The 24481-nt window shown below is 35.2% G+C and overlaps 4 protein-coding genes and 1 long non-coding RNA gene across 5 annotated transcripts; 1 reads left to right on the top strand and 4 right to left on the bottom strand.

Moving 5' to 3' along the window:
- Nucleotides 1-1079: 1079 nt before the first annotated feature.
- On the bottom strand, nt 1080-3654 carry LOC105131560 (UPF0481 protein At3g47200-like). Its single transcript, XM_011034598.1, has 2 exons — nt 3535-3654; nt 1080-2738 (listed from the first exon to the last, which is right to left on the bottom strand). The coding sequence occupies exon 2, from the start codon at nt 2723-2725 to the stop codon at nt 1370-1372; it is 1356 nt and encodes a 451-aa protein (XP_011032900.1). The 5' UTR covers nt 2726-2738; nt 3535-3654; the 3' UTR covers nt 1080-1369.
- An 8051-nt stretch (nt 3655-11705) lies between these two features.
- On the bottom strand, nt 11706-13643 carry ATL4 (TOXICOS EN LEVADURA 4). The gene has a single exon (XM_011034521.1). The coding sequence runs from the start codon at nt 13215-13217 to the stop codon at nt 12177-12179; it is 1041 nt and encodes a 346-aa protein (XP_011032823.1). The 5' UTR covers nt 13218-13643; the 3' UTR covers nt 11706-12176.
- A 2383-nt stretch (nt 13644-16026) lies between these two features.
- LOC105131519 (uncharacterized) lies at nt 16027-20227 on the bottom strand. The gene is made up of 6 exons (XM_011034530.1): nt 19984-20227; nt 18365-19168; nt 17949-18119; nt 17440-17585; nt 16513-16623; nt 16027-16419 (listed from the first exon to the last, which is right to left on the bottom strand). The coding sequence occupies exons 1-6, from the start codon at nt 20107-20109 to the stop codon at nt 16338-16340; spliced, it is 1440 nt and encodes a 479-aa protein (XP_011032832.1). The 5' UTR covers nt 20110-20227; the 3' UTR covers nt 16027-16337.
- A 1128-nt stretch (nt 20228-21355) lies between these two features.
- On the top strand, nt 21356-22397 carry LOC105131495 (uncharacterized). The gene is made up of 2 exons (XR_843446.1): nt 21356-21481; nt 21735-22397. It is a non-coding gene; the product is annotated as an uncharacterized LOC105131495 (long non-coding RNA).
- LOC105131501 (40S ribosomal protein S11) lies at nt 22281-24439 on the bottom strand. Its single transcript, XM_011034509.1, has 6 exons — nt 24354-24439; nt 24203-24243; nt 24010-24110; nt 22914-23058; nt 22693-22782; nt 22281-22596 (listed from the first exon to the last, which is right to left on the bottom strand). Exons 1-6 carry the CDS (start codon nt 24363-24365, stop codon nt 22506-22508), a joined length of 480 nt encoding a protein of 159 aa, XP_011032811.1. The 5' UTR covers nt 24366-24439; the 3' UTR covers nt 22281-22505.
- Between the last annotated feature and the right edge of the window lie 42 nt (nt 24440-24481).

Below are 24481 nucleotides of genomic sequence, written 5' to 3'. Positions count from 1 at the left end.
TTACCATTTACATCTTAAACAACTTAACTTTTCAAATTTAATGAAATGACCAAATTAACTTTGTATATTATCTCCATGATAAGCTAATTATCTATAAAAACCTATCACTTCGTCCTGGTTTGAGTCAACATCAATCGGTCAATCGGGTGAGGATGAAATTGTAATTTTCGGCTAAAAAACCTCTTTATCGGCTTTGGAGGTTCTGTCATTTTTCTTCCTAATAAATACAGATGAAGAAAACCATGGAACTCCGGGACCCGTGAATAGCTTGTCTGTACTCTATAATCTTAATTACCCCCGCAAGTTAAATTGCAGCCATGCATTCGTTTTTCACTGCAACGCATGAACAGCATGGCCTAAGTAGATAGGCCTATGTAGATAAGGACTTGAAATGGCAAAAGACATTGCAGATGGAAGAAGTAGGGCCTCTTCTTAAAGTGAGGTGGCCCGACTTTTAGCTGGCTACTTGTCATAAAAAAGCAAGGGAATGAAACATGAAAGTTAAAGAATTCTCCAGTGCCTTTGTGATGCATGTTCTGTAAAATTGGGGACGAGAGATAGTAAAATATCTCGACATGGTTTTGATTTCTTGACTCTATCAGCTCTTTTAATTCAAAAACTCGACTGGAACGGATGACAGATGTTCCGATCATCCAACTCAATAAGCAGTAACGTGATCATATGTTTCGAAATATTACGTGTCAGAGAGCCCATTGAACTCGGTGTTTCTCGAACATCAGGTTCAGTGTTGTATTGCAGCCCATAGAGGTCTGTTTGCTTTTTTCAACACAAAAAAATCAAGAAACCAACGAACGAGAGCCTGTGAAAGTGCATTGCAATTTGTCATATATATTTTATTTAAGAGTTCATTGATTGATCACCTAAACTGACACCTCTATTAAAGTATAGCATTAAAGTATAGCTGCCCCACTTCAGATCCTATCCGGTTCTGTCATCTTTCTCAGGCCAGGTGGTGAGCACCATTTTGTTTTTGTCCACGCAACTAGAAGAAAAGGAAGAAAAAGACGAGCAAACATTTTACGTACATGTTTTATTTAATGGCGATGAAGATGTGGAGATGATGCAACCCGCAATTCATTGACATCCTTGTTAATGAAAACCTTCAAGTTCAATAATAGTTGTTGTTACCTACAACAGGAATGACAAGATTTATTAACTTCAAGGGAAACTAAAATTCTACAGGCACGGCCACATACACAACAGTAGCAGCGACAGTGAGTCATAGAGGGATACAAATTTATTTAGAGGAAAGCCAACAAGAAGCTTGCAGCTCAACTAGCATCCATGTCTTCTTCTTCTATAGATGTCGAGTTCGAGCCTTTTCTTTATAGCAAAAACGTATAGAGTTCTAGCGGAAAAAGAATAGGATAAACCGCGTCACGGTGATGGCTAGGATGATTAATCCAATAACAGTTCCAGTACCAATCCAAACATTGTGGAAATACACACTAACCAAGTATGCCTTGTTTTTGTTCCAAGAGCTCTCGTAGTAATCATTCAGCAGTTGGGAGAGAGCATCATAACCAGAAGTCACTTCTACTATTTCTAGGCAAAGTTTGTTAATAAGCTCCGCCACAGCTTTACTGTCACCAAGCCTGCTAACAATAACCTTATTTTCAATGAGCAAATCCACATCCTTTTCAACGTCCACAAGAAAATCCAATAGCTTAACATAACGGCAGATAAACTCTTGTCTTGGATAATGACACTGTTCCAAGGCCATGAGGTTTCGGAAGAGACATTCGGTGCTGCTGTCGATTTCAAGTGGTGGCATATGTAACTCACCTTTCTTGACTGGATTCTCATCTTGCTTCCAGGCTCTTATGTCAAGCAAGCATTCATCCGGCAATGGCTTGAACTTAATTCCTGCTTGGTGCAGCATGGTTGCGCTATAAAGATTTTTAATTTGCTTTCCATCTGGTGATTCTAACTGCGGGTGCTTGAAGGATAGAAAATGTCTTACCAAATCAGTGAAATGCAACGCTTCATAATGATTGGTTTCATTTGGCTTGGCTTTGTTCCTACCGTACTTCTTGAAGTAGCGGCAGGAAAGGTCCAGGAAAGAAAGATAATTGGGCTTTCTTTCGTCGATGGCAAGGCGATATAATTTCTCGAGAATGAAGAATGGAAGCTGATTTTCAAGCAATATCAAGTCCCGTTGAATCGCAGCTCTCAGCCAGGGTTTGCCTATGATGAAATCATCTTGATATCGTCTGTTATCGCGCTTATCTTCTTCATTCTTCAAGAAGAGCTCGAAGATGAACACTGCATCGAACAGAATCATCTTCACAAACTTATCATCATCGCAAGGAAAATCAACGGTATTAACTGCATAACAGCGTTTGATTTCATCTTTATGATCTTCAATGGTGCTCAAAAGTTCATTCAAAGATTCTTGCACTTCCTCCCTTGTTATCCCTCGCAATCTCTTACAAAATTCTTTCAGATATCTTTGTTTCTGAATTTCCATAGGCTGCAGATTTTCACTGCCACCGTGAAAAGGACCGATAGAAATTACCCGAGGAGTGTAGGAAGCTCTGTTTGAATCGCAAAGTGCAGCTGGAGCTTTGTAGATACACTCCTCTGGCCGAAAGGTTGTCTCCAAGTGCTCTGGAATTTCAATTGTAATATGTTTGCGTGGTTTTTCAGGTTTTTCAGGTTTTTCAATATGATTCGAAGAGTTTGATAATTCATTTTCTTCCATTTGTGGAAGTTTTCTGCTCGCATGACAAAGAAAACAAGAGTCACCACTAGCTGAAAAATTAACTTCTCAAAATAATTCTATACATACTCGTTAGCAAGATCTTTCATGGCATCTCAAAACATCGAATTCTGTATATAAATTATACACCGGTCTATAAGTCAATACTATGCAAAACATCAATTTATCAGGAGTCTGACTTTCATGACATCTTAAACTTTTTATCACAGTGGATCGTTTGGAGCAACTAGTTGCTTGCTCGGTTTCTTCTACTAACCAAACCAGCCAAATTAGATTTTCTAGTAAAATACACGGTTCAGGGTTTGTGTAGCATAATGTTCCATGTATCATGGAAATTGGGGTTTTCTGAACCTAGATATTGTATATGTACAGCCAAGAGTTCTTCCTCAAGCATCATCTAGCTGCCCCTAGTTAGCTAGAAGAAGGAGAAGATACTAAAACAAATAAGCAGCTAGCAGCCTAGTATTATAGAACTTGGTGTTTTGATCTAGAAAAAAAGAACTGCAACCAAACTTTAATAGGAATACACGGAGTAATAAAAAATAAAAAAACTATAACCGAACTTCATCCCTTGCGAAGTAAGTGGGGGGAAGGCGAAAACCCTGACCATTTCAGGGTACAAAGGTGATCGAAGGTTTATTGTTAATGCATACCATGTGAGCTTTGGAACACTGAAATTAAGAAACCTTCAATGCTTTGGGAGCTTTAAACGTTCTCAGTTGTTGGGACAAAAATAATGAAACAAGGGAGTATGAACAGGAGAAAAAACTAGTGCATGAGAACCCAAGTACCTTAACCTGAGAAGCAGGAGGCTCTAGATTTCCTCGAAGCTATACTGGGACGTTGAAGGCAGTCTCCCTCCCTCTCTCTCTCTCTCTCTGTTTTGTGATGCTCTTCAGTAAGGTGATAACACTCTTTTATACAGCTATCAGACCTTGGGGGTAGAGCAGGTTGACCCACGGTGACGCGTCCATGGTGACGCAACTCTGGTATCACTTCACGCCCTGTTGACACGATTTTTTCGAATAGGGTTACTGTAAAAAAAAAAATAGAGTACAAATAACAAGAATTTCACCGAATATCATAAACATATATAAAAAAATTAATTTAAAATTAATTTTTTTTTAAATAGTTTGTTTCTCTAACCAAAACAAAACTTTATAACTCTAAATCAAGACTAGTCACACCAAGCTAGCCCCTATAAAACTAGTTTTTGGAACCTACCTGTAAAATTCAAGCATAATTTATATAATGTTTGGGACCCTTTATCGAGTCAGTCATTCTATGCAACATAGACCTTTTCTGGCCCTTAGCCTTTTTTAGTGGCCATGATTATCCCTGCAAATCTATCCACACACTAGTTATAGCAAATCCACAACCGACTCATTCAAACCACCTGCATCACATGGTTCGGTGAATCATGGTTTACAAAAATTCTAAAATAATATTATTTTAATAAAAAAAATCGGTTCAAGATAAAACCCGGTACAAACCAAGCTTTGAGTCAACAGAACACCAAATTAATCCACTGAGTCGGATTAAGTTTTATAATTATACTCTTCGTTACACTCATTTATATACAATCTAACTTTGATTCTCCGATCTAAATTACCACTGTAATTTTAATGGCAGTGAGTTTAAAATGTCATCAGTTTAATTTTTTTTTAATGTTCAAGTTTTTTTTAAAAAAATAAGAATAACCTTTTGTGGTCAATTTAATCCATGATGATTTACAACCATAATCAACCTTTAGATGAGAAAGTTAGCCTTGATTTATTATATTTTTATTTAATTTTAATCCTAAACAATAACATTTTAGAAAAAAAAAAAAGCTAAAATAATATTGTTTCAGTGAGTTAATGCTTAAGTTTAATAAAATAAATTGAAAAATATATGAACCAATAAAACATATAAAAAAAAAGTTGATAATGGTAACTAAAAACTAAAACAGAAAATTAAAAGAGAGATGTCTATAAAGATATTTGATCTTGAGATGCTTTTCAAAAAAAATTATTTAATTATATTAAAAAAAAATGGATTTTTGTTAAGAAAAAGTAATAGTTTAAATTTCATAGAAAAATATAATTACTAGTATAAATTCTCCTTTTATTATTAATGTATTAAAAAATATATGTTTTTTTCTATAAAAGCAATTAAAATCAATATAAAAAAATAATGATTTGAAATAAATATAAAAATATATATATATTTAATCAAAACTGATCATTCCCCTTATTGATGCATTCTTTTTTACAATTTCTTTAATCAAAAATAGTTCTTTTTAATAAAAACTTATCATATTCTTAAAAGTAATTTTTATTAAAAAATTATAAATTGGTAGTTTTGACACAAATGTATTAAGAAAATATAAGAATAATAAACTTGAAAAAATTACATAAAAATTATAAAAAAAATAAAAAATAGATATTTCATCTAGATTTAAAAAGAATATGCATATTAAGTTCATATATAATTATTGAAAAACCAATTCTTAATATATCATAAAATAGGCTAATATTCTTTGAAAAAAATGGCATAAATGGATAATTATTTAAATATTATATAAATAAGTTTATTTTAAAAAAATTTAATTATAAAATTAAAAAAAATAACAATGATATTACAAAAAAATAAGGGTTCATGCTCGCATGGGATGGGGGATCGTCTAGCCCATACTAAAATCCAAGCATGCTTGAGCCTAAAAGTCCAAGCTCGTACACCTTATTTTTATTTTTAATTTTTAAAAGGTAAAAAATGTTTTTTTATATATTTACCCTCTATTATTTTTTAAAAAATAGATAGATGATCATCACTTGTTTTTCATTTGTTTCATTGTTTGAGATATCTTTGATTAACAAAAGATCAGCGTCCAAGTGTTTTTTGCTTTCAAAATCAAGATTTCAATCTTTTTTCATCCAAAAAATAAAATAAAAACATTTTAATTGATCTAAAAACTCAACATTAGATGAGATAACAAAAAACATCGAGATGAAATCTACTTTTTCATTGTACTGAACATGAAGATCATCTTTATTGAGCTTATTTATTAAAGTTGAATTCATAAACACCAAAATAAAAGATATTAGTGTTTAGAACCCAGCCCCTTGAGAGCTTCTCTCTCTCATTCTTTTCAATAATTTTTTCTCTTATATTTCAAGATATAAAGATTAAAATGTAAAAAAATAAAGTTTGAAAGCTAAACAAAAAAATCTAGAAATAGAATGGATCAAGTATAAATAATTAAAATATTGAGAGACTAAAATGTAAATTTATGCATATCTTAAACAGTGCTGATGGGGAAAGGTAGTTGATTTTTATAATCCTTGTTTTTTTAATATTATTCTTAACAATAACTAGGAATTATATGATGTAAAATCAACCTATCATTTAACCCCCAGAACAGTCTCTTATTGCTCGGATGCCTGATGACATGGAGGACAAAAACACTATAACTTTTGACGGTGAAGTTAAAAGAAAATGAAGATTGATGACCAAATTTGAATGAATAAAAACTTGAGAGACCACGATTTTTCACTACAAGACTAAAATTGTGGCTGCGAGACAATAAAAAATGAATCTTTTTTTTTTTTCACTAAAATTTTGGTGTGTATATCTGTTATCCCTGCGGTGCCTTACATGTCTACTGGATTTGCAGGGTATTCAGTGAACTGTAAAGATTAATCATGTTACACGTAAGCTAACCCAGATATCTTATATAAATAAAAATAAATAAATAAATCTTGTTTGTACTGATAAGTGGACTCAAGACAGTGACGAGCAGACTAAACATCTCGAGCTGATTGGGGCTTGGTTCGAAAAACATGCATCTCACTTCACTAATAATTCACGGACAGCTCTTTCCTTTAGTCACGCTTGTACGGGTCCAGATGAGGACTCGTCCCCACAAAACAAAATGGAGGAAAGGAAGAGGTTAGACAGGGAAAGTAGAAGGATAGTGATAAGGATGAAGGGTTTTTGTGGAGCATAAAAAAGCTACCTTTTGACTACGCTCCGGGTGGTTGCCATGACCGAGAGGGACGAATGAAATAAATTATTGGCGTTTTTAGTTGGATGATTGCAATGCCAATTGATGCCTGATTTTATGAAGTTTGGGCAGCTAGTTCTGAAATTACTGGAGTTTTTTTGTTTTTTTTTTTTTTAAAAATAGATGGTGAGAAATAAATTAAAAATATAGTTGTACCATTATTTTTTTATTTAAATTCTAGTATTTAAAAATCCACTGACCCGATTAATTTCATTAAGTCAAGTTCGTCCACTAAAAAATGAAGCTCTCCCAGTAATAATATATTATAATTATGAGACTGGAGTTCGAAACTTTACTTAAAAGAATATTTAGCTATTAAAATCAACCACTATTGATATTTTATTCATCATACACTTAAAATAGATTAATTTACGAGTGACTTTCACATGTTAGAGTTTTTTAATGAACGAACATATAATATTTGATAAAAGAACCTGATTTTAATTAACAAATGGGTTAATATTCCCGGAGGTTAAAGCTATTTAGCCAAAAAGAAATCATAAATATCTCATTGTATTTATCACTGTGGTGATAAAACAAAAATCCGTATGTGGTTAGGTTTACGGGTAGTTGGATTTTAATGGTTCGTTCAACGATCCCAGCACAAGTATATTTATTGCGGTCGTGCTCTCTACTCTCTACTGCTGTAATGGTTTGTCTCCCGGCTAGGTGCTCGTAACTTTTGCCTTGCAAAGTACTTTTTAATTTGTTTTTCATTTACAAAATAATAAATTGATATATTATCCTGATTTTAATTATTAATTAAAAAATATATTTTTAGTTAAAAAACAACTCATAATACTTTACCAAACGCAATGATGAACCAAGCCGAGTTTGTGTCTGGCATTGTTTTACAATTGCTACTCGTCATGCGCTGCAAATTTATAATTCAATTGGTGGGGTTCGTTCAGTAGTTATCTTCTCTGATTTCACGTCCAGGAAAGTGGCAGACATAATTGTATTTTGTATTTTCTTTTTCTTTTTCTTTTCGTATACTGAAATTCGTTGGCCGTTGGATTTGTTGATCTAAACACTGCATTTTTAATACTTGTGCATGTCTAAAAAAATAATTCTAAATAAAACTAATTAGATATAGATATATCGTTATAAAAAAATAATTATGATTGCGAAATCAACACGTGTAAGCTTGAGGAGCACAAGATCCTCAGAAAATGGCTTAGAGATTAATGAAGTTTGTTGCCTTTCTTGAATCTTTAATTCAGACACTTAAAATCAGTATTCATAAAAATTCATTTAATTATTTTAAATATATAAAATTGATATAGAATGTGTGTTCTTAATATTCTTTAATAAAAAAATTAATTTTGATTGACATGCAATATAATCTAAGAATATTTATATTACAGAGTAAGTATTTTTTTTTTTATTATTTATTTTGGTTGAATCTTGTAGAATGAGGCATTTGATTTGGAAAATCCCTCCTAAACAAGATCTAATGTTACAGGATTTCATATCAACCCGGCAGGCTGGATTTTTTAACGGGTCCACTCAATAGTATAGTCCCTATCATTATTCTTTTTTTCTATTCATTTATTTTATTTTATTTTTTATACATGTAGTTTGTTTAATAGTATGATGGTTATTTTTTAAAATTTATTTTTAACTTTATATCAATATAAAATGATGTAAAAATATTAAAAAAAAATTAAATATAAAAACATACAAACTAGATGCATCATTGCAGAGAATAGATGAAGTAGCAGAGATCAAAAGCCAGTCTGAATGATCAGAGTGAGTATCAGCAGGACACCAGCAGCAATAGTTTTAATCCCTCTACAAAGATTGCTGAAATACACAGGTTTCGAGGTGTTCCTTCTATGGTTGCATCTATTCGCACGACATGGCATGATCGCCTTAGCCAATTGCCCTTGGCTCCCTCTTCGAACCAAATCTGCTACCATGGCTGTTTGTGAGTTGTGATTCGTCATAGCAAGCCTGGGAACTTGCTGAAGACCAGAGCAGCCCCTTGCCGTGGGTTTTTTAATCTTGAAATTACTAGCACTTGCGTCCATTTCTTCAAAGAACAAAATCTCTAGTTCTAGCCTCTTTCTATAATAAAAAAAGAACTTGCAAAATAGATATACTCTGATCTAAAAATCTTAAAATGTAATCCTCGAGATTATATTTATAGATATTAACAATCTCCTATGAACTATAGAAAAAAATTTAAAAAAAAATGTGATTTGCTATTAAACAGTGGAAGTCTTCCAGAGATTAGGAAAAGAAACAGCGTGGTGCTTGTGTAATTCTGATTTTTATTTTTATATTTAAATTATGTCATTTTAGTTTTTTTAATAATTCAAAATTACTTTGATTTTATTAAAAAGACCAATAGGCCTCAGGTCAGCCCACAGACCTGCAAATCCATCCAACCCGCGATTCACGGGGCCAGGTGTTGTTTCTCGTACGTTTTCCTCCCTCCAACTGCTAGTAGTTGTCCAGGCCCTTCTCAACGGCCCTGCTTGTTCCGGCCTTTAATGGATAAGCCCAATAATTGTTGGTTTCACTTTATAACGGCCCACTTGTGCTAAGACTACCCGCAGTTGACTCGGAAGAGAATTTAGATATTAGAAATCTTGGGTATTGAAAAAGGTTTTTGGAATTTAAAGGTTTCATTTATCATTTGTGATGTCATGAATGCATATGATCATCCAATTGTGTCTCAAAATCAGATTCCTTTTATCACGTGATTAAATTAGTTGCAATTTACCTGTGAATTCATATTTATCGAATTTCATGCTTAAACTTCAATTACAGGTATGTTTGTTCATGGGATGTAAAAGTATTTTTTAAAAAAAGTTATTTTTTTGTTTTAAATTAATTTTTTTTTGATAATTTTGATGTATTGATGATAAAAATAAAATAAATAAATAAAATATATTTTAATATATATTTTTTAAAAATAAATTTAAAAACCAACCAGCACTATAATACTAAAAATATTTCATATCATAAAATAGTTTTGTCACTCCCATGAAACAAGGGACAAGATAATAAGGATAAAAAAGAAAAGAATAATCTCATGAAAGATTTAGAATTTGTTTGATTTTATGTTTTAAAAATATTTATTTATATTTTTAGATATTGTAAATATGTTAATATTAAAATTAATATTTTAAAAAAGATATTAACCACTAACCCAATTTCAAAACGTAACTGTTTTTTCGACAAGACAGGCATAACTTGTCAGAGTCAATTCTAAATCCTAACAAAATGTCGGGGGTTTCTTTCGAGTCACTTCCAGTTCAATCCGATTTCTTCAAGGATTGTTATAGGCGACGAAAAGTTTGACAAAAAGACAAAGAAAGATGGAAATGATTCTATACATAGCTAATCCAACAAATCTGTCCTGAGCTGATGAATTTACAGAACAGACATGGTTTTCTTTTCTTTTTATTATTGTTGTTAGTCCAGAACTCCCTCCCTGCCTTCTTCTCTTATCCTGCTTCAGGCTTTCAGAGCAGGTGTGTCGAATCCTTGGCGAAACAAAATTCTAACTTTTAATTAAACATCAACAATTCACTTCATGATCAAATCTAAGGATAAAATTTATTTTGATATATTTTTAAGTAAAATATATTCTATATCACAATAATATCGAACACTTAATCATATCCCATATATATTAACCAGGCTTGAGGATTCCCATCAATTAAAAAACAATTATAGCTTTATGTATTTGCAACATAATATTTGATAGTTAATGCATAATAAAACAAAAAAAAATATCAATTATGTGTGTGTGTGTGTGGACTTTGACCATAAATTTGAAGCTCGAATAAAAATAAATATATAAATAAATAAAATATGAATTTAGATTTCTCACTGGGAGGGGAATGGGCATCGTGTCGCCCGCCTCCATCCTTGTTTGTCTATCGATGCAGGGAAGGTCCTTTATATTTTTCGAAAATCTATAAAGACATGCAATTTTATCTCCTCACAGGTAGCTTTCATCTGGGCATTTAATCCATACAAGAGTGGGCTAAAAGGACTCAAATCACCTTTGGTTGGAAATAGAGGGGTTGATTTGAACCAATTTAAAGACTGATTTTACCATATGCAAAAGGCAGAGGCGGCAGCAGTATGTGTGATTTTTCGAGGCATCAGATTAGGCATGGGTTTCTAATTTAAGCACAGAATCAAGCCGTTGCCTTTCCGATCACTCGTTCCCTTGTTGTGAGCGGACGCAGTCCGCAGCCATCATTATGCTGACAACTTGAGTCTCACTATCAACCAAATATATTATAATATCCATAACCAGAAAAACAAGCGCGTGCCAAGTTACCTAACCCTTGTCTGGGATCACCCTCAAATGGAAATGGAGACCTTTACGAGAATCTGATCTGACCATACTCTCTACGTGTCCTTAATACCCAAGGAGTCAACAGCTGATCTTTCAGGCACCCTGATTAGATGTCCAAAATGGCTATCGCTCCAACAAAAATTAGGTCAAGGTGGAGAGGACTTGAAGCTGGGGGAGAGGGATAAATAAGTACTTGGTAGAAATTCTTGGCAGAGAGGAGGTTCCTAAGATCTCTAGCAGCAAGTTAATAAGCACGGCCATGGCTGGCGGTTTCTCAGATTACTGGAAAACTCCCAGCAATCATACTCTGACAGGAATCAAACTGTCAACAAGACAATCCCTCTTTTTTTTAAAAGAAAAATTCACCATATCCAAAAGGGTAATCAAGATTATCTCAAAGTATTCAAGATGGCTAAATCATCGGATGCGTGAAAACACATAGCAAAGAAACTCTAAGGTCATAATTCATGCATGAACTTCATCTCCCATGAACCTATCAAACTAGTGCTGATTAAGAGACTAATCTCAAGGTCCATATGACCTCACGTGAAAGTGACTCGTTTAAACTAATTCATGTGCTTGTGATCCATTTGCCAAGATCAACCAATGAACATCAACATTCAATTCAGAAATCACAGAATTCACATGATGACAGCCCCATATATACTGAGTGTCTGATATTACTAATTAATATTTTTTCTCTCTAGAATTTCAAAAAAAAAAAAACCCACAAACCATCCAGGTAGGAAATCAACAACTATGTATGTACCTCCTGGATGGATGATCCATCCATGCATCATCTATCTCACTCGGCATCATAGACCAATATGCTTTCAAAAATGTCATTCTCTTGGTGCTTTATCTACGAAAAAGATTGATGACAAGCCAAGGAAGGAACCATAGATTCAGGAGTTTCCACTCTCTCTTTTGCTTTATCCACTTACCAGCATGTCTTGTCATTTTGTACCTTATAGAGTGGACATAGCAAGAAATGGACTGGACCAGGAAAATGCGGTAAGATTTAAATCCCGTAATTGACCCTAACCGTTTCATCTATTTATGAATTATACCCCTGAAAACCAACGAAACAGTTCGCTAATTTCTTCTCCTACACGGTTCGCCTCCAAATCATAATCTCCAACACCGGCGATCTCGCTCCGGCGACTGCTTCCCGTGAAGAACCTTCCAGAACCTCTAAACGATGCCGTCCGTGAAGAGAGAGAAGCCGATAGACGGTCAACGTATTCTCTTAACCAACTTCCTCTCGCCGCAGCCACTTCCGCTGCCAAAATCTGCTGCTCGGACAATGTCGGACCGCCACCACTCTCCTTCGACATGCTCCTCCTGTGTGATTGATTGATAGTAACCTCCGATTCCTCCTCCACGACGTAATCAAACGAACCAACAGAGTACGAGCTCCGATGCTCGCCTGCAGCAAAGGAGGCTGCGGATGTGGAGAGAGAGGAGGCCGAGTTAGGAGCAGGATGTTCTCGGCGGCTAATAGAACCAATCTCAAGGCGGAAACTATCACCACCGCGAGCTTCGACATCAGAGATAGCTTTGGCGAGGTCGGACTCTGATATAAGAATAGGAGACCGGCAAAGAGGACATGATTGGTTAGAATTGACCCACGTGTCAATGCAATGTGCATGGAAAGCATGACAACAAAGCGGAAGCAATCGCAAGAGATCATCCGGTTCGAACTTGGACAGACAAACCGCGCAATCGCCGCCGGAGATAGCAGGGGAGGAGGATGACCGCCGTTTGATGGAGGAAAAGGAGAAGACAGGAAGTGAGTCAGCAATGGAAGGCTCTAAGGTTTCTGGTGAAACACGGTGGTTGTTGTTACCTGAGTGACGGTTAGAGGAGGAGGGGGCTGTTATCATAGTAGTTGTGACGGTGGTTCTAGAGGGAGAGAGGTGGCTGAGGCAATGGCGGTTTAAGACACGAAGAAGGAAGCAAAGAGAAACAGAGACCAACAGAGTGATGGAGAGGATTAAAATGATGATCAAGATGCTTGAGTTAAGGTTCTGAAACGGCGAAGTCTTGTTGCCTCCGCTGGTATCGGTGGGTGTTGTGGTGAACAAGTCTGGAGGAGCAGACATCGTTTGCTTCAGTTTCTAGAGAGGGAAAGGGAGAGGCTGATAAAACGGGTGGGTTGGCCTTTAAGAAGTGCAGGTGTGTATAGGATAGTAACTGAACGTGAGGTGGATTACTGTGGTGCTGGGGATGGAGGAGGAGGAGGAGGAGGAGGATAGGGGCAAAGAAAGAGAGAAAAGGGAGTGGTGGTGGTGGTGGTCATTTATGGCATGGGTTTCACCTGCCAAGGCATTGAATTGAAATCTCTGAGTAAATAAATGCTCGCAGTTTTTGAAGAGGAGAGGAGGAGGGGTGTGTGCCTACTGCTCTGGCCTGGCCTATGGGAGTCTGTTATAAATGTAAGAATATGGACTGTTTCACTTTCATTAAAGGGATAGCAACCTTGATCCATTACAAAACTCCTAGTTCAAGTAACTAATTACTTTTACATTACATAAAAATATAATGTTCTTTCCTGCTTACAAACCTCACCATCATTTACAACTAAAAAATATACATATTCAGTAGGTTTTATTCTAAAGTTTTGTCTTTTAAAGTATTATAGTTATTAAACCTTGTTCGATTGATTTGGTGACCCGCGACCTTAAACCAGAATTGAATTATCAAGATTTAATCGTGTCAATTCCAATAAATTTTTATCCAAAACAACCTTGTTTTATTTTAAAAAAAATACTAAAAAGATATTGTTTTAAAGTTGATATGTATTGTTTGCTTGGTCAAATCTGAGGTAGTATATGAAAACTATGCTTGATTTCTTAATAATTTATAACAACGTGATTATGAGATATGTGATGTGTTCCATGATCCAAATCAGTTTTTGATATATATAAAATTAGTCGACTTAAGGGAATGGGTTGTAAGGAGTTGCTGCACTTACTTGGATGCCGTGGATTAATGAGGCAAGCGGATGATGTTGCATTATTCTATTGTATAAAAAATTAGCATAACATTCTCATTATCTTTATAGATTATGTATGAAAGTAGCATACCCGTGCCATCATCTGTTCTCAATAGTAAAAAAAAAATTATTTTCTGGGGATCTTTCTCTTTTTTCAAGCTGCGTTGCTTCATCCATACTCTTGGCATGCTTCTGATAACAAAAACAAACAGAGCAGTGCTTCATCTGACATTGCTGTTACCATCAAAATATATAGGTTGGCTGCACAAGTCTGTGATGAAATGTTTTTTTCTTTCATCTCCCTGCCTAAAAACATGGAAGAAGACAAACCACGTTCGGGATTTGCATGTCAAACAAGGAAGAGCTTTTCATCCAATTATTTTACTGTCAATGCTGGAATGATAGGTCTTGGTCGTAATTACGATGTACCAGAGTAAAAACAGATAAAGCATAGTATTTCTTGTTTTTCGCAGGTGAGAAAAATCGAGTGGGTGTAAGGGCATAAAAAATGATGGTGGGCGTGTGTTATTTTATCATCGGAGTTTAGATGGATGATGATGGGAATGGCCGTGGAATTTTTCTCAACTAACATTGCCACTGCATTAATGGATTAGCTCAGCTAAATGTTGAGCTCTTGTATCTTAGCTTTGCCATCTGTTCTTAAGCACAATGAGGATGTCCCACGAAACTTAAGACGCTTAGGTAAACCCCCGGCCGCAAATAGAGAAGAAATTATGTGTAAAAGGACATGTATTTATCATCTGGACCTGCAAAGCTGAAATATTTAGATAATACAGGACTCTAGTTGGGAAAAATTGAGTTCTTATCTCCTTTTGTTGTTGTAAAAGAGAAATTCCCAAGAAAGTAAAGAAGCTGATGAATTTGGTTGATTCTTCTCAAGTTCTACGGGAAGGTGAATTCCTGTCATGAAAAGTACAGCAGATGACATGCTGACATGCCTATACAAGCATAAAATTTGAGGGCAGTTCATCCATTCCTTCAGACGTTGCTTCCTAAACCAAGCATATTATAGGAGTACATACCTCCATACATGATGCATACATGTGGTTCGTATAATAGGAAGTGGTATCGGGTGGACTGTTCCCTGCAGTCCAGCAGAACATTTGACTCTTAAATTGAAACTTGCAACCAACCTCATTTATGTTGGAGGATGAGGTGAACCATCCTGTCCCAGTTCTCTAACCGAGTGTTTCTTCTTCTTTTTTCCTTTACAAAAAGAAATGGTTAAGCAGACATAACAACACCGACAGATTTTAAGAACAGTGACCCTCTCAGGAACAATTACTGCTCCTCACTTTGCTTCACCTGCACTCTATGGATGCCTGCCCAAAAAACTTATTGAATGTAGGCCCCATGAGTTAAGGATACAAGCTTTAGCTTTTGATTCTTATGTGGATGCTCATGGTCCATGAAGGCAGGCAAAGCATGACCAAGAAGAAACCTAGATGGATGAGTCAAACAGAATCACAAATGCCCTCGAACGTAGTTTTGGGAATCAAGGGCCTAAAATAGTCAAAGCAGCTTGCAGCACGCTAGCATGTTGCAAAACTTCTAGTGACCTTTCGGCTAAGATCCAAAAGTCACATATTTCCCAAAATTAACTAAATGGAAATTCCTACTTCCAGCTTTTTCTTCATCAAAGCTTCTCCTAGACTAGTCTACTTTACAAGATTCAACCTAACAACTTTTAACTATCTGGGCAGTGTGCATTTACAGGAATACCCCATCCAGTTTATACAAGCCATATGCCGCTAACGGATTGACCAACTCAATGTCATTCGCAATGTTTGTGCCTTGCTGGTATTGGTAATAAAGATGAACTTTTTGGTACAATAATTGTTCGGTGACAGGAAAGAAAATAAATGCACGAGTTACTAGCTAGCTAGAGCCATAAAAAGAGTAAGAAGGATGATGTTACTAGGAAAAACAAAAGTTTGGGGCTCAGACATATCAAAATCTTATTCCATGTCCTATACTTTCCATAACCTCATTCATGGCAATTTATAATATAAGATTTCTACAACTGTTGACAGCAAATGATTATACTGCAAGCTAAACTTTAGTTGAAAAGCTTAAAGCGTAGGATATCATAAAGAAGAAAATTAAAATTCCTAACAGGTAACCTTGTCTTGTGGTCTTGTGGAAAGACCTCAAACCATTTCAGGAAGAACTTTGCCTTATTTACAAGTCTTTATATATATATGCATCAAGGTGACGTGCTCTCTGGGTTTGAGGTCGAACTTTCAGCCGTACCCTTGCAAACATCATCTCTGCAGAGAGGGCAAACGCTGAAAACGAACATAAGAACAAAAAGAAATTAGAACTCAGCTCGTAATCAGCCCAAGTCATCTAAAACAACAAGCATGGTAGTGATAGATTACCCATGTATATCCTTGAGCCATTTGTCAACACATGCCATGTGAAATTCATGAGAACATGGAAGGACTCGAATTTTATCTCCTTCCTCATAATCAACCAAGCAAATGTGACACCTGTAAATAAATTTTTCCGATACTGGTCAGGATTAACTAGAGAGAACAAGAATTCAGTTCACAAGGCGTTTGAAGGGAAAATGAATACTGCTGTGAACAGTAGAATGCATGCTGGCCATACAGATTTATTCAGAATCATAAATGAACAGTAGATAAATGATTTCAAGTCCTTGATTTATGCGTGGAATTAAGGGCTGTGTTTGGCCTCTGGTTGAACCGGAGCTTTGAAAAATTTCAAAAAAAATTTCATGTTTTTGAATTGTTTTGATGTACTGATATCAAAAGAAAATTTTATACATATATATATATATATATATATATATTATTTTACTTCAAATTAATATTTTTTTTCCTTCGCTTTCCCATTTTGAATCAAGTTAAAAAGGAATAAAAATTATAGGCTAGCATGATCCAGTACCACGGTTCACATGGTCAGAATTTTATTACCACCTCACCACATGTAAAAGTAGATTCGGTAAGCAAGTACAAATGCGGGGAGAGAGCATGTTGCAGGCAGGTACAAGAAGCCATGGTATCAATGGATATTTCTTGTACTACTCTGTGACCAAGCACGAAGATGGCTCCTTGTACAATTTCGCACAGCTATACAGGACATTTTACATACATATAATGTGTTAGCCTCATGTCTACACGCATCCCTTTTAGGAAGTAACAAAAACATCTACTCCCTAAAGGTTTTCTTTCTTTATTTTGGTTAGTAAATTACTTGCCTTGTGTCATTTATTATTCTCTTCTTTTCAAGCAGAAGTTATTGCTAATGTTAGTTTTGTATTATTTTATAAGATTTTCACTTACTGTTGTTCATGCTGTGCCACATTCTCAGTTCCATGAGACTTTTGATAATTCTTCAGAGGTAACGAATTTACAACAGCCTCAGGAGCAGGAAGAGAGAGCATAGAAGGTGAAAGGGATAAGTGATGGCGATGAATTTCCTCTAAAACCTACAAAACAAACATGATAAGAAAACCATGAGAAGTAAGACTATGGGACGATTCTGCATATGTGATGCTTAAGAACATGCTTCACATAAGACGACAAATGTTAAAAATTCCATGCCCATTCCACTTAAAAAGTCTCTATATATTGTACCTGATGAGTTAACACAGTTGTAAAGGTTTTTGGAAAGTAGATTGTAGTTAACATGAAGGAATCATTTAAGTTTATGTGTATCAATGCTTTCAATAAAGAAAGACATATGAAAGCTAAAAGATGTAATTTGGACTAATGCAATCTGTTGACGCTTCTCAAGGCATAGAACTAGCGGAGTGCCTCAAACATAGTCACCATAAAAGAAATCTATTTACCTCAAAAAGTGCATCTGTCAACAGAATTATTTGGGAAATATTTGCATGGCTGCTAGACTCCTCAGCCACAGAAGAGGGTTCACATAAACATGTACCATTACGATGAAGGCCAGCTGGGCACAAGGAAGCTTCCCAACCTTGTTCATCATGCACATCATGAAATCTTTCTCTCTGCATAATGAATGAAATGTAATAAAAAAAAATACAGGAAATATTAATCTGTGAAGCATAACCAGGTAAAAATAGTAACAAGAATTCTAAATCAAAATGAATTGCATGTGTCAAAGAACCTCCAGTTTGATGAATTGTTGATTATATGATCAAATAAGTTTTCAGTACATAAAAAACTTTCAAGGGTCTTTTGACAATTTATCCCATAAACAGATTGCATCAGAAGGAAATGTATAAACTGTTACCTCATATCTTGATTGCCACGGTCGTTCTCTCCTGCGTCGACTTCTAGTGCTAGGATATCTAGATCCACGACCAACTCCATCAAAATGTAGATCGCCACTAAAATCGAGGAGCCATCTGTCATGAGATCCTAGATCATCAGCATGACTAGTTGTGAGAACTAAGGTTTGAGAGCCTCCATTCCTTCTCAAACTGCTTCTAGAAAAAGCATCCCAAAACATCCTTATACTATTCCTTCTTGCCTCACGATTACTAATTTCTGCAAAGCTACTTGAGAAAATGTTGGATTGTATGCTCACCACATCAACAACAACCAATCTTGCAGCCCTCGCTTCTTGTTCCCCATCAGATGAGACAAATTCTGAAAGTGGTTGTGGAGGTACTAAGGAAGCAGGAATAACAGAATTTGTATTGGAGAAATCAATACTTGCATCTGAAACAGAGTCCTCATTCGAATCTAGATTCTCAGATTCCGGACCTACAACACTTGCCACCGTTGTAACATCAGAGACAGATGCTGTTGGTGCCTGTTCTTTTACAGAAGCACTGGCTGCATCAGCTTCCATAAGACTGTCATTGACATTTGACTGCTGAGATTGTAACTCGCTATTCTTAGAAGCAGGACTATCCTCAACCTTACCATTACTAATTCGAGATAAATCCCCACTTTCAACACTGGAACTTCTTAACCCAGTTTCCGAACCAAGGTTAGAAAATGAGGCTTGCTTAGAGCTCGCTGACACATCATGACAAGTAGCTAGATTTTCAAGAGATCCTGTCAATGATTCATCTACATGATCACCCATCTGAAAGTCAAAATCAGTCTCAGAATTACTCCATTACAAGATACTTTAGTCAATTTTCGATTTCCAAGATAGGTTTTTGGTTTTCTCCCTTGTTTTACCGTAACCCAGCACATGAATGGCACAGAAGGATCCATATCACCGACCGCAACTGATTTGGGATTTGGTCTTTGTTGTTGATATAACCAAGCACAAATATATAAGAATAACTCAAGGCCGTTTAGAATTGCTTTCCAAATAAAGTTTCTAAAAAAATTGAAAAAACAATTCTTAAAATTAGTTGCTTTTATGTTTTTTTATTGATATACTATTATCAAAAATCATTTTTAAAAAATTAAAAAATATTGTTTTGATGCAAAAAAAAAAATCTCAACCGCCGTAATCAACTTATAAATTCATCGAATAATCGTAACTTGCAACCAGAACTTGTCACGATACAGTGGACAATTACTTGCAATATAAGTTAAGTGAACTTCAGGTTCGTGAGATATTGACTTCAAAACATTTGCATCCAAACCAAAAAAAAAAAAGAAGAATAGAAGAGAAAACATCGAAGACCCATTTCAAGATTCTATCTTTTCCTTCCATTCGTTGTTTTTCACTTTATTGTAACATGTTCTAAGCAACCGAAGAAAAGAACAAATAACTAAAGATAATCCCATTAAAAACAAAACCATTAATGCTAAATTATTTTCATCAGTCAGCTAATTGATCAGAAAGAATTCTTTAGTACCAAACTTAAATTAAATAACTTCAAGTTGATGGATGGATTCATAAAAAGAAATCTAAAGAGAAGGAGAGAAATGATGTTAAAGAACCTCAATAGGAGCTCGAGAAACAGAACAACCACAAAACAGAGAAGCAAGGGCTCTGCGCTTGAACCTGTTAGTCCCTGATCCTGAACCTGAACCTGACCCATTTAAACTGCTTTTACTTGAACCCATATGTAATTTTTCTTGAGAGAAAACACAGAGAAAGAGCGGAAATAGAATTTATGTAGCAGGGGAAGGAAACAACGGAGAAGAAAGCACAAGTCTTTACCAAGAACAAAAGAAACAAAAAAGCAGTTGTCTTTGCCTTTTTACTATGTCACTAAAAACTACTCGGTGGAATCCGGGGGCGTTCACGTAAGCAGATGGGCCCGCTGAACGGTCGAGCTCCAACCAGTAACATTTGGGAAAATTTAAGCGGGACCCGTCAGGGCTTGGATTTCCACGAAGCTTGCTCTAGCTTGCATTTGAAGTAGTAGCGGAACACTCACCCTGGTTTCCTTATATTATGATGTTTGAAAGTGTTTTAAAAATATATTTATTTAAAAAAAATTAATTGAATTTTTTAAATTATTTTAATATATCTATATGAAAAATATAATATATATATATATAAAGCGTTTTTGCTGTCAAATTTTCAACCAGCAATTTCATGGTTGTAAAACTGGATATAGAAATTGATCTGAAGAAATAATTAATTTAGTAGATCATTCTGTTAACTTGCCTGCATGTATTAAAATTGTATTTTTTTTAATAGGTTTTGACAGATTCAATCAAGTTACTAAAAAACCGAATAGATTAACTAAGATTTACCATATCAGTAATTTAATTAAACTAAAAACTTAATGTAAATCAAATTTTAAAAATTAGATTCTTAACCTGCGGGACAAGTCAAGTTGACAATTACTGAAAAGGAGAGGAAAACGCAAATTTTTCAATCTGCAATAGTACATTGGATTATTGGCTCGTAGGCTAAGAATTGGATAAATCTGAGCTTAATGTAAGAAAAATATTGGGCACTGTTAAAAAAAGCAATAAACTTAAAATATAATGGATGTTAAATAATTATTTTTTAAAATATTAATATGATGATATATTGATATTAATAGTTATTTATTTTAAAATTTTAAAATAGTAATATATTTAATTAATTTAATATAACCGATTTGATTTAATGACTTAAATCAAGATAACTTAATAAAGATAAAAATAAAATATAAAACATCACTTTCAATAAATCTAAATTTAATATTAAAAATTAAAATCAAGATAAAAATAAATAAATACAAGAAATCAATAAAGAACACCACTGAAATTTTTTTAAATAAAATTACAAATCATAATTTTCAAAGCACCTAAAAACAACTTGAAAAAAAAAATCAATACACTATAATAGTGTTATGGAGTGAGGCTAAGTATTTTTTTTTTTAATTAGGAGCAGTATTTTCCGTTCAATAACGAGGTATGGCGGTAGAGATGAACGGCCAAGATTAGGTGGGTGAACAATAAAAGGTGGAGATGTGAGATTGAAGAAATCTTTCAGGAAGTTGATGAAACGCTGGATTGGTATTTTGCAGTAGGACCAGTGACTTATTTGGTCAAATCTTACTGTAGATAAAGACTTCAAGGAAATGTAATTGCTGTTGCTTTTCAAATAGTTTTTTGTTTTTCATACTAAAATACATTAATTTTTTAAAAATTATTTTTAATATAAAAAAAAAAACCAATACACTATAATAGTATTATGGAGTGAGGCTATGTATAGAAGGTGGAGATGTGAGATTGAAGAAATCTTTCAGGAAGATGAAACGCTGGATTGGTATTTTACAGTAGGACCAGTGACTTATTTGGTCAAATCTTACTGTAGACGAAGACTTCATATATATCTTTTGGTTTTAGCAACCTCTGTACCTTCCTGTGTGTGTAACACTTGCCGAGTAGCTTCCCAGATCTGAAAACACGTTCAAGCTTTCGAGCAGAGTCGTGCATCGTCAAGGCATAAATCAAATTGTGGGTCGTGTTAGACGCAAACCATACGGAGAACCGAAAACATCTGCATGGAAGTTTCTTACTGACCAAAATTCCTTATTTTGAAAGCAATTATCCGTGGGCCAAAATCAATGAAAAAGGATAAGAGACTGGTTATCAAAACAAGGCAAGAACTCCAGGGGGTTTCCCCCCTGCAATGGCGTTGCCCATATGCTAACATGCACAATGATCATGATAAATGACGGAACAGACAAGCATGAGGCAATACAATTGCAGATAGGAAACAGAGCCATGAAAAACTTGTTCCAGACAGGAGAAAACTCTTGGTGGGAGAGATTTGGAAACGATGAATATTACTGACAAAAATCAGAAATAACATAACACCCAGCAAAATAAAGCAATTAATATCCTCAAAATTTCAATCTAGATCATCCTTGATAGTAACAGAAACAGACCAAAATCTAGGATACAAGGAAAACATAAGGATCAGTCCATTTAATCTGAAGGCTGATAAAACAGCCAAGATCGCCTATAGGTATATGAATCTCTGGCTGCATCACGTCATTTGAGAATCAAACCCCTTACATGCCTGTAAAAACTTTCTTCGCACCACCAGAAGATCCTGCTGGAATTACCTTCAACACATTGAACCTCACTGTCTTTGACAATGGCCTGCAAGATTAAAAAACAAATATATTTCATCACATTTTGCAAGTGTGATGAAAAATGATTTGGATTTGAAACAGAAGAAAAATGCTGAATACAGACCTGCATTGACCAATGATGACATAGTCTCCTTCTTTGACACGGAAGCATGGGGAGATGTGTGCTGGGATGTTTGAGTGCCTCTTCTCATATCTGATGGATACCAGCGAGACAACAAATATAACTTAGCATTCAGAAGGAGAGGATGACTTGTTGCCATTTTATCGAGAAAAAAACAAGATGAAACAGTAGCATGAAAATTGAATAAACAAGCTTGTCCTTGCCTCTGGTATTTTTTGACCCAGTGAAGGTAATTCCTCCTCACGATAATGGTCCTGTTCATTTTTGCACTATGGCAAGTACCAGACAAGATACGTCCTCTGATAGAAACTGTCCCAGTGAATGGGCATTTCTTATCAATGTAAGTTCCTGAAAACATGATATACAACCTCAATTATAAACTGCTTTAAGCGTGTACAATGGCAAGAAGGTGCAAGATCAGCACATTCTCCTGCTCAGCATACAAGTCACTAGCAATTTCAAATATATAATATCAATCAATTGAAGCACGCATCAGGCAGACAGCTAACTAGCAACTACATAACAACTTCGAGATAGAAAAGTAAATGAGAGGATAAATAACCTTGAGCTGTCCAGTGCCAGGACACTTCAAACCACATCAAAGGATGCAGAGCAAATCACCCTATAATTAACCATTTACAAGTGTGTGTGTGTGTGTGTTTAACATATGCCAGTCCGCAATGACAAATTATTGCAGCTACCACACTCCATCAGCTATTCAACAATCAGATTCCAGCTAAAAAGAAAATATATATGATGATGATGAATTTTAAAAAACGATTACTACAAGCACTCAGAACAATAATGAATCAAAGAGAAAAACACATGCCAGCGAACTGATTTATAGGTGAATTAAAACAATATTCCAAGAAAGATGCTTTGTGCTACTGTATTCCTACTAATATTAGGAATGAATAGAGATTCTGCCAACAAATTGCTCAGTAGCACCGCAAGCATAGACAGCTTAATCAAATAAACTAAGCAGTAGAAATCCAGTGGGGCACGGTGGGTCTAAGCAACCCTATAGAGCAGAGGACACTGGCAGGGTTCTAAACTAACAAAAGTAACTGCAAATCAAGTTTTTCTTGAGCTTAACAGCAAAACCTCTTCCTGATATTAAGAAAAATACAGCAGAGTCTCGCAAAAACAAGACAACTTCGACATTTTCAAACCAAAAAAAAACCGGATCAAAATATAACACAGGTTCATAAACACACAAAAAGCAGCATTTAAATGTCTCCACAGAAACACATAACATTAAACAACCAAGAAGCTAGTAAAGTGATAAGAGGAGCAAACCTTCAATGGCATCTCTGGGTGTCTTGAAACCCAACCCAATGCTTTTCCAGAATCTGTTTCCTCCCTTACCAGGCCTCTTTCCCTTTCCAGTTTTCTTCGAGCTAAAAAACAAAAACAACATTAAAACAAACACGCACAGAGAAGTAACACCATCATAAGCATGACAATAACAAGCAGTAGTGCTTTATATTACCTAAGGAAAACCTTAGGCTGCTTTAAAAATGCCTTCTCCGTCTACAGAAAAAATAACATACACAAATCAGATCGATACGAGATTTAAAGGACGCATCGTTTTAGTTCATGAGAAAAAAGCAAACAATATCAGAGAGAGAGAGAGAGTGTACCTGCTCAGCCATGGCGGTGGTTGTTGAGAGATGTCTGCTGCTGCTGCTGCTGCTGCTGCTGCTGCTGCTGCTGCTGCTGCTGCTGCTGCTGCTGCTGCTGCTGCTGCTGCTGCTGCTGCTGCTGCTGC

The sequence above is a fragment of the Populus euphratica genome, unplaced genomic scaffold, assembly GCF_000495115.2.
Source record: "Populus euphratica unplaced genomic scaffold, PopEup_1.0 scaffold2.1, whole genome shotgun sequence".
Classification (NCBI taxonomy): domain Eukaryota; kingdom Viridiplantae; phylum Streptophyta; class Magnoliopsida; order Malpighiales; family Salicaceae; genus Populus; species Populus euphratica.
This window is presented reverse-complemented; position numbering and strand designations above follow the sequence as displayed.

Excerpts from the sequence above, each read along its gene's own strand:
- LOC105131560 (XM_011034598.1), bottom strand. The coding sequence starts at position 2,725 with ATGGAAGAAAATGAATTATCAAACTCTTCGAATCATATTGAAAAACCT.
- ATL4 (XM_011034521.1), bottom strand. The coding sequence starts at position 13,217 with ATGTCTGCTCCTCCAGACTTGTTCACCACAACACCCACCGATACCAGC.
- LOC105131519 (XM_011034530.1), bottom strand. The coding sequence starts at position 20,109 with ATGGGTTCAAGTAAAAGCAGTTTAAATGGGTCAGGTTCAGGTTCAGGA. Across the intron at positions 16,624-17,439 it reads GTGGCACAGCATGAACAACA|GTGTCACATTTGCTTGGTTG; the intron begins GTAAGTGAAAAT and ends ATTTATTTACAG. Across the intron at positions 16,420-16,512 it reads TGGCTCAAGGATATACATGG|CGTTTGCCCTCTCTGCAGAG; the intron begins GTAATCTATCAC and ends GTTCGTTTTCAG.
- LOC105131501 (XM_011034509.1), bottom strand. Across the intron at positions 22,783-22,913 it reads TGGGTCAAAAAATACCAGAG|ATATGAGAAGAGGCACTCAA; the intron begins GCAAGGACAAGC and ends GGTATCCATCAG. Across the intron at positions 22,597-22,692 it reads GTCATCATTGGTCAATGCAG|GCCATTGTCAAAGACAGTGA; the intron begins GTCTGTATTCAG and ends TTAATCTTGCAG.